The 16,833-nt window shown below is 31.7% G+C and overlaps 1 protein-coding gene across 1 annotated transcript in view; it reads right to left on the bottom strand.

Annotated features, from left to right (window-relative positions):
• Positions 1–419: 419 nt before the first annotated feature.
• Positions 420–16,833, bottom strand: part of LOC129216211 (methylmalonyl-CoA mutase, mitochondrial-like) — a 52,145-nt gene continuing 35,731 nt past the window's right edge. The window contains exons 10-18 of the mRNA XM_054850400.1: positions 16,205–16,288; positions 13,984–14,089; positions 13,758–13,894; positions 13,331–13,456; positions 12,233–12,334; positions 8,865–9,005; positions 5,534–5,661; positions 5,357–5,445; positions 420–617 (exon numbers count right to left, since the gene is read on the bottom strand). Of these exons, the coding sequence (XP_054706375.1) occupies positions 532–617; positions 5,357–5,445; positions 5,534–5,661; positions 8,865–9,005; positions 12,233–12,334; positions 13,331–13,456; positions 13,758–13,894; positions 13,984–14,089; positions 16,205–16,288 (999 nt within the window). The 3' untranslated portion in view covers positions 420–531. The remainder of the gene's footprint in view (positions 618–5,356; positions 5,446–5,533; positions 5,662–8,864; positions 9,006–12,232; positions 12,335–13,330; positions 13,457–13,757; positions 13,895–13,983; positions 14,090–16,204; positions 16,289–16,833) is intronic.

Below are 16,833 nucleotides of genomic sequence, written 5' to 3'. Positions count from 1 at the left end.
ACAAAAGCAAAGTTTTTTCTTTCATTGAATTTCGTTGGGAAAGTTTGACCGCGGAGAGATGGCAGATGACCTTGAAGTGGAAGCATTTGTAGTAGGTAGAATAAGCCAGAAAACGCTGAGAAGTAAGAGGTGTGTTCTCCCTTATCCTATCGATTACAATAACCTCTTAAAAATGATACCGCTTCAAGCTTATCCACCACCTGTGTGTAGTCAGGCTTTATTTAATGTTTGTGTAATAACTGAAACAAGCAAGTCTGAGTAAATACTTGCATTTTTTTGCTCTTGGGTAGCAGCCAGATCTATATACTTCTAATTTTAAAGTAAATTATTACCTTAATGTTTTTGCATGCCTTGCTTTACTAAACCTCAAAAACAATGTGAAGTATATACTTTCAAATCAAACATTCTATATGTAAATGATCTTAAATAAAAGACATTTTATTAACAAAAATAATTTCTCTTATGTACATAATTTTCAGATCTTGACAACAAAGCATGAGATTCAAGTTGATTGATTTTTGGTTTAGAATGTTATTTTACTCTTTGCCTTTCTTTATTCTGAGTAGACTTAGAAATCAATTCCACTACCTTCATCGCACAAGTAGGTATCTTAGTACCTGAAAATGATAATTTTAGTTGTTTAAATCCAATACTGTTAAACTAAGTTGTAAGAAACATTCTATAAGAAAGGACTGCTCCAAGAGCTTTAAATGTTCCTGATCTTTATTTGATAGAACTGCTTCTGATCGGCACATTTTTAAGCACTAGAACCCATGATTTGTTAACTTTTTTAATTTCTTCTTTTCAGTTCATATTATTTGGAAGTTATAAAGCTTCTTCGTGAAGATAAGTTATAAGAAAGCACTTGAGGCTCTTGGAAAAGAAGCTAGTGTCCAGTAGCAATAGTGTTCAGCAATGGCCAACTTCCGAGAATGTTTCAGGTAACAGTGTTATTCATGGTTTTTTCTTCCTTGAACAAAGTTACATTGGATTTTGTATACCCATGCAGCTGAAAAGAGATCTCCAGCATCCTTTGCTAAATGAACAGCTTGTTACAGTTTCGATGTTTGCTTGTATATAGTCTTGATGTATGGATGCCTCAATTGCTGAATCAATTAACTCCACTTTTTTAAAAAAAATCCTCATTTCTGCTTTAAAAGTGCTTTATGAATGCTTAGAATGAATTTACATTAAAGTTTTGGATCAGTATCTGACCATTTAGCACCGGGGCCTATTTACTCCTATGAATAACACCATCTTCTTCATAACTATTCTCTACTTCTTGTTTTATAGGGTTAATCGATTCGGCAATTGAGGCATGCATATGTTAATGGAAAGTTTCCTGTGTAATTAGTGATATTCTTAAGGTGAGGCTAAAATGTCTTGCATTCAGCCTTTATGTTTCAAGGGTTTACAAATCCAAGATTTTACATGTCATCTTAAAGCTTCTGATTTCTACTGCTGTTAGGTGCTTAATTTCTTCCCTCAAACACTTATTTTCTCTCTATTTTTTCTTGTTGGTCCAATGAAGAAAGAGAAGTTAGAGAGCATTTAAGGATTTGAAAGAAGAAATTAAGAACCAAACAGTAGTAGAAATTGGGGAAGCTTTAAGACCACATGTAAGATCTTGAATGAGACCATGTGAAACATTGAACTTAGAGGCAAGGTAATTTTGTCTTTTATTGAGAAAGTTACAGATAGCACTAGGATGCTTAAACTTCAACAGAAACAACATCAAGACTGCAACAAGCTTTTCATTCCCCAAAGGGGTCATTCCTTGCCAAATCAATGAATTTCTGAAATTGACCCATCATTGATTTCTACAAAATTTACAAGTTTGAGCCTATCCACGTGATGACAGAATTTTTTTTTTTTTTAAAGATTTTTTTGACCAATAGTTTGTGTAAAACCCTCAAAGTATTTAAAAAATGGCAAAAAGCGACACTTTGGTTGTTGCAAAAGATCGTTTTTCTCGAATCCTATAAGAGCTAGAGTGTCATACTAGGTATCGGTTTAAAGCTCTTTTAAAAAGCTTTCACACGATATGTCACTTGACCAGGTTATGTGACATCATTTTTTTACAAGGTCATGCACATCACCATTTGACTTTGAATATTTTAAAAAGTTGATTTTTTCAAAAATCTGAAAAAAGAATGCATTTTTTGCTTACTGATGTGGTCTACCCAAAGGTAAAAAATTTTCGAATACTACACCAATGGGATCATACTGAAAATTAATATGAACTACTTCGATTCTGCAGAATAATGCAATTTTCCCTTGAAATGTGAATTTCAAGTAACCTTGCCAAGTGACATATTGTGTGAAAATGTATTAAAAGAGCTTTAAAATGACACCTGGTATGACACTCTAGCTCCGATTTAAGCTGAGAAAAAGGAATTTTTATAACTACCAAGATGTCACTTTTTGCCACTTTTTGAGTACTTGGGGGGGGGGGGGGTCTCACACAAAAAACTGGTCAAAATAATCTAAAAAAAATATTTTTTTTATCATCATGTGGGTAGACTCAAACCTGTAAATTATGTAGAAATCGACGATGGGTCAATTTCAGCGATTCGTTAATTTTGCGTGGAATGACCCAAAATGCTAGATAATTGAGCTGCAGTGATGTACAAGATATCATGTAACAGGTCAAGTTTAGACTGCTACTACAGTAAGAAACATTGATATTGGAAGAAAAAAGCATGAGACACATTGCCACATGAAATATCCTCAGGCGTCGGCCATCAATGAACACTCTGTACAGGTTAAACATATAAATAAAGCACCACAATTTTTCTTACAAAAACAATCACCTAGTGAAGAAATTACAACTTTATGCACAAGGGTTATGCAAAAGTAATACATACTGCAAATTTTAGTCTTTCAATGTAGTCATCAGCAGTGTATACAACCCATTTCCAACGATGTGGGAATCTTAGGACGTCTGTTCGCTCAATGGTTCTAATGGAAGTCTATTGCTACAAGAATTTCTCAAACAGTTCTGGAGCAAATGCCACGTTGTTTCTTTTGTCTTAGGAATGAAGTCAAAGTAATAAAAGTTAAGACTTTCACGTCCAATGTCAGTAATATTAAAAGATTCCGGGCTGTTGTGCCGTGGTTTGAGTGTAATAACTCCAAACGTTTTGACTGTATCTGCAGTGATCATCTTCAGCGGCAGCATAGACAAAGCTTCCGGGGAAGCAACTGCTTAGAAACTGATGCAAGTATTGAAGTGTTGTTAGTATTTCTGAGGGAAAAGTTACGTTCTAAGTTCTGGTCTGGAATTGGCTGATGCACGTTTGTTCTCATTTCAGGTTGGCTGTAGCTAGAGCTCTCTTTGTTCTGGTCGGGGATTGGTTGCTGGAAGTTTGCTTTTGTTTCTGGTTGGCTGAAAGTTTATGCTATTCTGATGGCTAAAGGAGAAGAAACAAAATCTTCAGCCAACCAGAAACGAGGGTGGATGTTCATCAGCCAATTCCAGACCAGAACCAAGAGGGCACTAACTCTTCTCTCATAAACTGACAACACTTCAATACTTGCATCAGTTGCTAGGAAGTTGCTTCTCTGGAAGCTTCGCCCACGCTGCCACTGAAGATGATCGCTGCAGATGCGGTCGAAACTTTGAGTTATTACACTCAAATCACGGCATAACAGCCCAGAATTTTTTAATATTATTGAAGCCGAAGCACTTAGTGATTTGACGTGATTCCCAAGATGAAGGAACCATTTTGGCATTGGCTTCCCAACTGTTCCAGAGATTCTTGTGGCAGAAGCGCTCCATTAGAACTATTAACAGTAGAGGAGCTGCTACAGGTGCCCTGCAACTTCCATGTTGTTGAAAACAGGATGTATACAATGCTGATGACTGTATTGAAATACTAGTAATAAATGTAAATAAATAAGTTCCAACCATCATATATCTTTTTCTTTTGAATTCATTTTTGCTCTGAAGAAGCCTGAGACATATCAGGCTAAACAAGAACCAGCAAAATTCTGGATAGAAAAAAGCTTTCAAATGAGAAATATAGTCATATAGTTGGTGATTCCTTTTGCACAGATTGATATTTGCGATAACCGTGTATGGAAATTATCAACTTTACTGATTTTAACCGTGGGTTTGGTTGTGAAAATAAGCATATTGCATGAATTTGGTTCATCTTCATTGAGACTAACCACACAAATTTACCAGCAGTCAAAAATTGGCATCATAAACTGGATGTCTTGTTTTGTGGCAATCATGTCTTTTAAGCAAAACTACTACAAATAATTATAAGAGAAAGTACGGAAACGCTATTTGACACAAAACTCAAGGAACTAGAAACTAGCTGATATTTTCCCCAATTCCAATAATTTCTCAGATGGGAATAGTTTACAATTTAAGCCAATTTATTTTCTAATTCCTTGAGCTTTGCATCAAAGGGTCTTTACGTTCTTTCTCTTATAATTATGTGTAGTTGATTTTGAATCACAGCCATAACTGAAGCTTGCAAACCCAAAAATAACAGAAAAAAGGAAAATAAATGAAAATAATGATCTATACTTTATATTTGTGGTTTTTAATTAATTTATTTTATTTATTTATTTATTTATTATTATTTTTTTTTTTTTTTTTTGAAAACTCAGGTAAACTTTTGCTAAAGATTTCAAAAATAAGCATTTTTAAGTCTCCTAGGGTAAAATTTTGAAGCAGTACAAATGAGTACAATGTTTTTAAAACACTCATTTAAATTAAAATTGCAAAAAATCTAATTTTTGTGAAGTTTGAGAAACACCATTAACAGTTTAAAATAATTAAAAACTGATAAATAAAAGTGTACAAACCCTGCTCAAGCACATCCATAATAATTATAACTTCAAAAGTGAAAACAATAGAATGAAGTTTGATTGAAAAACGAGGTTGTTACAAAGAAATACAACCAGTACATGAGAGTGCTACTTTCCAACTGCTGGTAAATTTGTATGGTTAGTCTCATTGAAAAGGAAACACTTCCACATAACATCATGTTTATCCACATGTTTTGAGACTCAAAACCAACAATAATAAGTTAAGTTGACCATTTCGATTCAAGGCCAGCTTTTTGGTTCAAATACTAGGCTGCATGCCACAAAAGTTTTGGTATTTAAATCAACCTTTTTTTTTTTTTGATAGCTTGAAATTTCATTTTTTAAAAGGGGTGTTGATACAGTTAAATTTCTCTAAGGCAAGGGTTTCTTTGAATTATCACAGATATGATGAAGATTTGAGGGAAAAAAATCAAATGATAAAAATTCAGTAAAAGAAACCTTAAGTACAGAATGTCATTAGTAAAGTGGGTGAGAACTGAGAACATTAAGATTTAAATATTTCAAAAAATACCTGGGCCAAATACAGCAGCAGCTCCAGCTTCAAACAAAAAGTCATAATCTTGAGGTGGGATAACACCACCCACAAAAATCAGAATGTCACTAGAAAATAAAAGCAATTATGAGTATTAAAATATGCAGCAAACTTATGGCATTAAGAATGATATTACAAAAATTCAAAAAGCTTTACTTCCGATTCAGATCTTTCAATGCTTTTGCTAACTGTGGAACAAGAGTTCTATGTGCTGCTGCTAAACTGCTTACACCTACAGCGTGAACATCTGCATCAACAGCTTGTTGAGCAACTTCATCTGGGGTCTAAATAAAAAGTTTGAGTGACAGGTGAAATAATTTAATTTAGAAATAATATTCAAATAGAAAGTTTGTATCAAACTTAAAAACAAAATTTAAATAATTTTTTGTTGATAAATAAGATAGATATGATGTGGTTTTTGACAATACCATGAATGGATTTCCACTAATTTCAGTTCTTTTAACTTAAAGTAAACAAAATGTGTCACTAAAACTAATAATACAAATAAATTGAACTCTTAAAAAAAAAAAAAATCAATAATGATTTAGGTTTGTATTTCATTAGCTAAGCATTAATACAGCTTGTGATTAACTTAATTCTGTTTAACTTAAATGATAGGTTTTGAGTTGAGTTACTTACAGAATTGAGGACTAAATTATCAAAAGGGAACATATCCATTTTCAAAAATGTTCGGGGGGGGGGGGGGAGAAAAACAAATTAGGATAAGAGCAAAACAGTGTGATTAACTTCTCTGGGTACAGAATGAAGCACAAAATCAAAGCAAATAATGGCCCAGAATAAAAAATGTTTGTGTAAAAAAAACAAGGAGATATTGCCATCTTAATTTTGAATATGTGCGCTTTTGAACGAAAACCTGAATGATGAAAATTCCAATTTCACCAAAACTCTAATATTTCACCTTCTCATATTCTCTTATCAAAGTACATGAACCTAAAAGTAGTGGATTCAAATTTGAGGATTTTTAACATGTGTTCCTTTGGATCTAAAAGTCTTCATAGAACAGATTCTTTCAGATCTGTCCCCTTTTATTCAAAATAAAATGGGCAAAGGACGGATTTGTTACCTTTTGATCAAAAAGCTTCACTTTACCCTTAAATAAAAAGAGTTGTTTTCTATGTTTGGACTTCTTGAGAGTAAGTGATTTGATAAAGGTCATCTGAAAGATTTAGAAAATGTCATAAAATGAATTTTTCTAAAAAGTGAATATGTTCCATTTTGATAAATTACTCCTCGACTATGAAAACATCACCATTATTGGAAGGGTCATCTTGTCACAATTAGTAAATTAAAACAGAGATAAATAGTTCTACATTTAACTAATCTTCATGTTACAGCTATTCGTATATATCTTCAATACTCAATGTTAGTAACATTAAAATATTCACATGCCAATATGATTTATAAGCATTAGGGTCATTCATGGTCACTTTGATCCAATTTTTCTATTTTTAACTGCCCTGCTTGTATTTTATTAACATCGATTTATTATACTGCCGTATATTGCACGAAAACCTGGAAAATAGACCTTATAATCTTGCCAGCAAAGTAGGGCTCTAGGCCTTTTGCAGTTTCTTATAATGTCAAATATGCTAAAATTTTTAATTAGTGTACAGTTAACCCACATGGTTCGAAGTTACCCTAAATAATTGTATATGAAATACATCTGTAATTTTATTTAAAACATGTGGTACCCGTGCAACTTTGCTCATAGTAGAAAATTAAAAAATCATTTGGCTTGCATATATATTTACAAATAATGGATGATGGAATTTCTCGCCAATATGCTGTGTTAATTTACTGGCCCAGGTTATAGTAATTTTATCTACCAGGTTATAGTAATTTACACGTCTATGTTATGATAATTTGCTTGGTAAAATTTTCTTAAAATTGGAATAAAAAAAGAACGAAATCGAATTTTCGAAAAATCGCTTTGACATGCACAACCCTATATGGTACAAAATAATTTTGTGCCTAACTTCATGAAAATCGGCTGAATAGTCTAGGAACTATGCTCGTCACAGAGATCTAGACATCTAGAGATCCAGACTTTCAACTTTGTTATTAGTAAAGATAAAGTGTGTGAGAAGAAAGAGAATAGCTGGTAGGAATGAATGATTTCTAACCAGGAAACCCTACAATAACGGGTTAATGAAAACAACCTTAATGCATAACAATCAAAAGATCAGAGTAAAACATGTTTTTAGACACAAAAATTATTTATCCTTGTATCCCCATTATTAAAATATGAGGTCTTAAAGTCGGCCTTAAAATTTTTAGAAAAATCACTACGTTTAGTGACGACAAGAGGGTGATAATGTTTATATCCAAAAAAAAAAAAAAAAGACTTTGCTCTTTCAGTTGCTGTATTTAATTTTTTTTTTCATTATTACACAATTCTTGTGGTTCCCTGATAAGCATTTGATAACCTAAACAATAAATCTTTGGCATTATTATTTATTAACATTTCTAATCGTAATTTCTAGAGACATACCGAGTAGCACTTTAGTCGAGTACCCAGTGCTCTGCCTTCCACTACTACGCTGTATACTAATTATGTTTTAAGAAGAACCACCGTCACACGTGTGATGAATTTTGAACTCATTGAAATAGTAGTATAGAGCTCCATGTCCATTATAATAGTTTTTAAAACAAAATTCCTGCTGAAATTTGATTGCACATTGTTTAAAAGATTTTGTTTGTGTCAAAAATTTTACATAAAAGTTATTTTTTAAATTTAAAATGAACAAATAAATAAAAGGCATGATTAATCAAGATGGAATTAACAAATTATATCAACTTATTATAGTTCTGGTCCGCCAAACATAAATAATTTTCAAAAGCAAATAAAACCACTTTAAAAGCACAAATGTGCAGGAACACTACAGACACGTGTTTCTGCATTTCAAGGAACGTCTTTTTCAGTGCATAAAATATGAGCTAATGAATGTAAACACATGCAAGAAAAAAATCTGACTTTTGTTGGATTTCTTAAAACCCATAAAGCTTACATTTTATGCATTAAAAAAGGCATTCCTTGTAAGGCCGAAACATGTGTCTGCAATGTTCCTGCACATTTGTGTTTTTAACGTTGTTTTATTTGCTTTTATTTTTTAAACAAAGGTACTTTTATATTTCTTATAAATAATTTTTGTTTGTAGCAAAATTCCATTTAATAATATAAAAATTTCATATTTTCTACACACATCTTTTTTGCTCCATTTTTAATAAATAAGTTTTATTAACTTTGGGGACACTAAAATAAAGATTTTCACCATTGAAGCATAGCAAGCTTCATTATTCTCAAAATTTAAATTTGCCTTTTAAATTTGAGCAAAAATGATTGCATTATATTATATGCTTGCACTTTTGTATTAATTGTAAAATCTTTCTTGAACAGTATTCAATTTTTTAAAACTACTCGGTATTGGCCGAGTACCAAGTACATCTCTAGTAATTTCCTGCTTACCCGAAAGAGAGGTCCAACATCTATATCGAATCCTAAATCTGCAAATCCTGTAGCAATAACTTTTGCTCCTCGATCATGTCCATCTTGTCCCATTTTAGCAACAAGAACACGAGGTCTTCGACCTTCCTCTTGTAAAAATGCCTGCGTCAAAATTCAAAACAAATAAAGACAATAAATGACAAAAAATAATCAAAAGGGGGGATTTTTAAATCTCCCACTATCAGAGAAGCTTAAAAACAGTGAAATAATTTTATTTGTCCACACTTGAGCAAAAATTGCAACAACATGGCATTTATTCTTCTAAATTCACTTCAAAATAATCAATTTCTGGCACAGACAATTTCAAATGTCGAATTGAAAATCAAAATCTGTGTCAGCTTAGATTATTCTTAAAGAATGAAAGAGAGTTAGCCTGTTACACCATTTGCTCTACATGGATGGCGATAGCCAGCTGTACAAGCTTGTCAAAACAAATGGTGTAATATGTTGATGATTGTCAAAAGTATTATTTTGATCATCAAACAATTTATCAGAAGGTTGTATAAATAAAAATATTAGCCTCAGAAATAAAAAACGCAGATATATACATTTATTTACATTAAAAAATCACCAAAACATGCAGCATTTTTTGCATTTATGTTAAAACCAATGCCTTTGAGAGGTGTTTTACCCCCAAAACGGCCTCTTCACTGTGCCATTGGAACCAGAAACATATTATCACAAGAAAAAAAAATTAGCATTAAAAATTTCTCTCAACCTATTTGAATGTTTTATGCCAATCTGATGATGATTTTAAAATAGAGCAAGCACCAATGTGCATATGAGGAAGAGAATGAATATAAAGCAGTTCCTAAAGAAATTTTATTTCCAAAAAAAAAAATTAATTAACTGCTATGAATAAACAAGAAGGCAAAAATTGATCAAGATGAAGAGAAGGTTTGTTGCAAACTGGACAGTATTATGCAAGAAAGAGTTCTTTTTTAACATTCAAATTTCACATAAAAGACAACATTAACTATTTATTAATCTTTGAGTTATTGTTGTTGAGTCTTGCAGGGTTCGTACGGGTCATGGAAATCCTGGAAAGTCATGGAAAAAAAATAATAGAATTTCAGACCTGGAAAAGTCATGGAAAATTGAAATTCTCATTGAAAGTCATGAAAATTAATTTCAAGTCATGGAAAAATGTCCTGGACAAAGAGAAAGGAACAGTAGCTAAAGGAGCATTAGAAATCTTGAGTGCTTTAACACTATAGCACATAAAAACTATTAAAAGTGAAAAATTGAAAGATCCAAAAATCAAATCTGAATTTTGAAATCTCATCGCATCCACTTCTGTCACAGCCGCTTGCCATTTTTTGCAATGTGATTTTACTGCCTGGACATCACTTATTTTGAATTTTCTGTTATTTTCAACACTTATGTTTCATATTCTGTAGTAGCAAAATTTCACGTTCTTAGTTTTGCCACGCCTACTCAAAAAAAAAAAAAAAGCTATTCAATTGCATGCGAGTTCGATTCCATCATTCGTAAGGACTTTATTATTAACTTGATCAGGGTTCATCTTAATTTGTTGAATGTTTTAGAAAATACAGATTTTAAGTCAGGCGATAGAATACAGAAAAAGAGGAATTCTAATGCTCTAAAACAGTAGTGCCCAACATACGGCACGCAAAACTAATCCATGCGACCCAACTGCTATGTTCAATGTCGGGAATTAAACGTGTTCTGGAATTTCTTAACCTATTAATTTATATGCATTTGAAAGTATGCAAATTTGTAAACAAAACAAGTACTTTTGAATCAGAAGATTGATTCATTACTGAACGGGTTTTTCAAAAAAGATCTGGTTTAGAAACATAAAGAACTAAACCATGTGACTTTACTTCAAAGAACCAAAATACTCTCAAGACATAGATGATTAAAGGCACTATTGACACTAAAAGGTAACTTTTGAAGCAAATTTATTAAAACTTAGTGATGACTCATTCAACCTTTGTCCCATTCAATATCATTCTGCTTGTTTTTTAAAAGAATATCAGACATTTAAGCATCATCATATTCGCTTCACTGCATTTTTACTTTACTTAAATTTATATGATGAAGACAAATAAGAATAAGTGTGCACACTTATATTTTTTCCATTACGAGTAAGTGCTTCAATGATGCTTTGGCATTCATATAGACGTTTTGCTAATGCTCATTTCCAAATATTACCAAGTTGGAGATTAAATAGTGCTATTCTCTTCGTGTAACGAGATCTTGAAAATTTTCATTGAAGTCATGAAAAAGTCTTGGAAAAGTCATGGAATTTTTTCATCCAAATAGAGTATGAACCCTGGTCTTGATGTTGCCATGTTAATGCTATAGCTGAAAAGGTATAGCATTAACATGGAAAAGGTATGGCACATTTTATATTTTTGATTAAAAAAAACTGTAATAACCCACATTCATTAAATTTTGAAATTTTTTACATATACAGACCACTAATGTTTTTAATGCATTTACTTATTGAAAAAAAATCAAAGGGAAGTGTTTGGAATTATTTATTTATTTTTTGTTAAAAAAAATCTATTTTACACCACTAGAATCACGTTTTTTAAAAAAAAGGGTAAGAAAATGAGGCCACTTAATTTGTAGTTGCTTAAAAGGATCAGCATTTTGTTAAATTTGTGCTATTTTTGCTTTTTAATAATCAATAACTCACCCGCCTTTAGAAGGTGAAAAAACACTAATGAGAAGCCCCCTATCTCTTTTTCTCTTATGGGAGAAGCTTGTTGTGACCACCTATAGCTTAATGTAGCTATGGTCTTTCTCTTCTCTTGCTGTTTTACTCTCGTCCAGTATTACAAATCCACCTGTTTTGAATTCCTTTCTATTGTCCCTCTTGTCAAAGTCTGAAACCTGTACCTTTCAGAACTTATCTACTCGCCCCCCACCATTCTCAAGGCGTCATGCCTGGTCACCACTTCAGACTCTTGTCAGAGCCCAAAGTTCCTACAACAAACATTTCCCGATGTCTTCATTATTTTACTGAACATTTTTCAAATGCAAAGAAATATTTGATCCAGTCTGTGCAGCTCAAAGCGTCGTCGCAACTGGAGTTGCACAAACAAAACTGTCGTAAAATTTGGAGCCACTTAACATTAAAATTATATGGCATAAGTTCGGAACTTTGAAAAAGGTGAAGTGACATCCAGAGTGTCGTGAAATCCGAGTGTCGCGATAAGGAGGTTTGACTGTATAGCTTCAAAAGTAGCTTAGTTTAATATTTATAGGTCAAAACTCGGCCATTTTGTATTTTTGAATTTCTTGTCCTTTTTGAATTAAAATAATTCAAGCTTAATAATAATGCAAGTACTACAAACCTCCACTCTTTCTCGCACTGCTTCTATTTCTTCAGATTCACCATATTCCGTCTTATATGCTCCAGATACTAACCTATCAGCTGCGACGTGGCGTCCAAAAATCTATATTATAGGAACAATAAATGAGTTTATATTTATAATATATATAATACACATATTATAATAAGGATACAATGGTTTTCAGATGAAAATAACTTATAAAAAACATTACATTCAGCTAGTAAGTAAAGAACTGAATATTAACTTTGGAACCTAATACGAGGCAGTTAGAAGCAAAGGGATGTAATTACCAAAATTTAAAAAATTGGAGATAACCTATACAAGGAGAGCATTTATTCTGTTATGTTGCAGGAGAGTACTAGTAACCCTGGTAGTTTCTGCTGTACAGCTCGTTTCAAAAATAGGCTTTCAATGAAAGCCTACCAAGGATATGAATTTTAAACGCCTTTCACTCAAAAACGTCCACTTGCATCCCTTTGCTTCTCACTGCCTCATATGTGAAATTTTCACTTGTTATGCAATAAATAACAACTTCATAATAACAAATAGTAAAAAGGCTCCTTTGTCACAGAAAAATAAATGTGTACTATTATTTTAACTTTGATATCTGTAAGAATAAAACTATTTTTTTAAATTTCAGCTACATTTGTACTGACTTTTCCTTCCCTATTCAACACAACATTAAATGAGCTGATAGACACGATATCCATTTATAAGTCAATACAAAACATTATATTATAAAATAGTATTACACATCAATTGTAAAACGTTTTAAGAAGTATTTGGTTTACAACTTAAATACTGATCCTTTTATGAGTTTGTAGCCAACTGGAATTTTGAATGTTTTTAACAACATTATGTCATAAAATAATATGCGGGAAATATTTTAATCACTGAAAGCTACAAATAAAGAAAAAATAAGCAAGTAATTCTAAAAAAAAAAAAAAAATCATTAAAACAAAATAAATTTTGAAAATATAAATTATTTAAAAAATATCATAAGAAGTAAAATTTTAAAATAAATAACATTTAAATCAAGCATGAGGCAAATTTCAAAACACTACAAAAATTAAAAACAATTTAAAAAAAAAGCATTACCGCTTCCATTGCTTGAGTTATTTCCCCCACAGTTGCTCTGGCTGCGGCAGCTTCAACAGCAAGTCCCAATAAATTGCCATTTCCAGTTTTAGCACATTCTGTAATTTCGGCTAATACTTTCTCTACCTGAATTTTCAAGAATTATGATTCTCAGTTGTACAAGCATTACAAGTTATTGAAAATTAAGAAAAGAACCAAGTTAATAAATGAGTAAAAAAGAGAATTTTAATTTCAAACTGCTACACTAATGGTGAAATTGTAATTTAAACAAATGCAACCCACAGAAAAGAAAAAAAGTACTGGAGCCAAAAAGGGACCTATTTTCAGCTCTGATGAATTACTTACAAGTTTCAAAACAATTAGACTACATATACTAAGACCGATTAATCCCTTTTTTTTAATTAAAAATTCTTAAAATTAACTTTACCTGTTCAGTGTTTCGAGTAGCTTTAATCTTAGCTAATTTCTCAATTTGTAGAGCACGCACTTTTGTATTATCTATCATCAAAACATCAATGGGATCTTCTTTATCTTTCTGATATTTATTAACACCAACAATGACTTCTATAATAATTGAAAGTAAGATAAGTACATACAAAAGCAATTCATCATTGAAATATATTTATAAAACAAACTGAACAGTTCTTGACTACCTTTTCCACTGTCAATACGTGCTTGTCTCTTAGCAGCACATTCTTCAATTCGAAGTTTAGGCATTCCACTGATAACGGCTTTGGCCATGCCACCCATTTCTTCTATCTGTATTTTGAATTTAAAAGAAAATAGTTCAACCACTTTTATTTTTCAAGTATTTTAAAGATTTGTTAATATCTGAAAAAAAGGATATGGAAACACTTCAATTTTATGTTCTACTACTTATATAAAAGGCAATGTCTGTGCATATCTGACTGTGATGTCCATACAAATCCATAGTACTCATAAATTATAAAAATAGACTTTGTAATTAAAACAGCAATAACCATTAGTTAATAAGACTTTTGTTTATGTTTTTCATCACTTGTCACAACTTTAATTGTAATTTTTTACACTTCATGCATTATGTATAGGTTTTATGTACATTTAATTATCAAAGACACCAAGTAACTTTTTTATTATTTTTAAGAGGAGGTTTTTTTTTTTTTTTTTGTGAGAACCATGTAATTACAGTTCATGATTTTACACATATTGATTAACATTGCAAGCAATGTGAAGTCATAGTATCGCAATTAAACATACCAATTCTGTGGCCGATTTAAATTAGAATGTCCATATGTTTGGGTCAAAATGTAACAAAATGGTTCTTTGCTTTTACAAGTTAAATCATATTCACTGGAGCTTTTTAACAGCATTTATGGAGATTGGTTCCACAATTCAATTGATTTAGAGATCAAATAAATGAACCACAGTTGCATTAAATATAGCATTTCTTTAACACAATTTTAGAAAGAGGTCTTGCTTTTTTTTTTTTGGCAAAATTTAAAACAAGATGTGTTCAAAATAAAGACCCTAATGTAGCAAGTCTGTCCTTTAGCATGAAATTTTGAAATGCACATTAACACCATCACTGTTTCACATAATTATTATTATTATAATCATGACTCTACTGAGAACTGGTAGTCTTTAAACATACACAATAGTCCAAAAAGAGTGATGACCATTCATATTTTTGACTAACAGGATTGGAAATGGGCAGTATTCCAATATTGCTATTTTTAACTTTTTTTTTAATGATACCTAATGTCGCATCTTATTCCATGCAAGCTTGTTTTTTGTTTTCTTATTATTATTTTTTTTTTAATCTATCTGTAAAATTCGAAGTTTCATATGGTAAATTGCGAGTTTCCTCTTCCAGTTTCTCTTCCAAAAATTAGGGTTTGGGGCATCCCTGGCACAATTCTTTCCTAAGTTTCAGTTTGTCTTCACAGCTCTGCATGGGAGAGTCACTTTATTAGGAGGTAAATTAGGTTCAAAACTGAAGTGTGAATTCAAAGCTAAATGACTTGAAACCATTTTATGTTATACATGCAACTATAGTGTCACAATAAAACTTACAACCTCCATTTTGTTTATGACATTTAAATGAGAAAGCATCATGTGACAAAAAAAATCAATTTTGGAATGTAGTAGCAGTCATACACTGCAAAGAAATATTTAAAATTCAAGTAGTTGCGTATTTTCAAACTAATTTCTAGAATGTATTAAAAATACAGTAAAAAAGCAGTTAAGTTTGAATATTAGGAAAAGCATTGCAAGAACTGATAAACTGAAATACAAAATGATAAGACAAAAATATTTAGGAAAGACAGAAGGAAATGCATAAATATATAAGATGTTAAGGGTGGTTTTGCCTAAAAATCAATTTGAAGGGCCAGGGAGAAGAATGATCAAAGTCTTTTTTCTGCCCAACTCAGATTACTATGGGAACTGGTATGTTATTACAGACGGTATTTAACTTCAATATCATTCATATAGAAAAGATTGGAGACTTCAAACTTAAAAGAAAAAAAAACACAATACTGAACATTTGTGCAAGGTGAGCTATGATCGTTCTCCCCCAAGGCCTTTAGTTTATAAAAGTAGACAAATAATTATCACATAAAGGCAGTTTGAATCAACAATCATGGACGACTGCCAGGTCAACAGAGTAAGCATGGAAATGGTTTGACTCTGCACTGAACATATTAAAATGACTGAATCGTGTAAAATTTACATGAAATTTCAATTAAATCTTTTGAAAATGTACAGCATATTCTTATTGAATTAGTTGAGCAAAAACAATAGGTAAAGGGACATTCTTTTTGTAAAGGAAGGAAATTAAATGTTAGGCAGACGGTGGGCAATTTGTGGAGTTCATTTTTTCATTGCAAAGTATACCTCTTGTATGACTTTTTTCGCCTCTTCATAAATATCATTGGTCAAAGATTCCATCATATAGGATCCTCCCCATGGATCTATAACCTGTAAGATAAAAATTGAAAGTTTAATACCATTATACAAAACTAATTTACATATAGGGGTTTCTATTTTCCTGAAATTAGTTCCAAATTATTATTTAAAACAAGGTAAATAAGAAAATTTCTGTTTAAGCCAGAGGCGGCGAATAGGACTGAAAACTGGGGGGGGGGGGACCAGCAACTAAAAGCCATAGTGCTTTTTGAGGCATCAAAAAATGAAAAAGAGAGAGAAAAAGTACAAAATTTTGCTCGGACTGGCTTTGAGAGCAGATGTGTGGTAATTGATGTAAATCAAACAACCTCATATACTTCTTAAGGTATTGATGAATTTTGTACACAACTAAGATTTAAATCGTCAGTTACAAATAAACAAATTAAAAACGCATTATGAGCTCCCCTTGGATCAAAAAGCACCCCTTCCCCGGGTTTCAAAATAACTTGTATCAACTTGCAGAGCCGTAAGGGCTAAGGGGCTCGTGAGCATTGCAAAACTATTTTTGTACATTTGAAAAGTCGATTTCATATTCGTGGTCTTTAGTAATATATTTT

Source organism: Uloborus diversus, chromosome 2 (assembly GCF_026930045.1).
Source record: "Uloborus diversus isolate 005 chromosome 2, Udiv.v.3.1, whole genome shotgun sequence".
In the NCBI taxonomy this organism is placed as follows: Eukaryota; Metazoa; Arthropoda; class Arachnida; order Araneae; family Uloboridae; genus Uloborus; species Uloborus diversus.
Note: the sequence above shows the minus strand (reverse complement) of the source record. Positions and strands in the feature narration are given on the sequence as shown.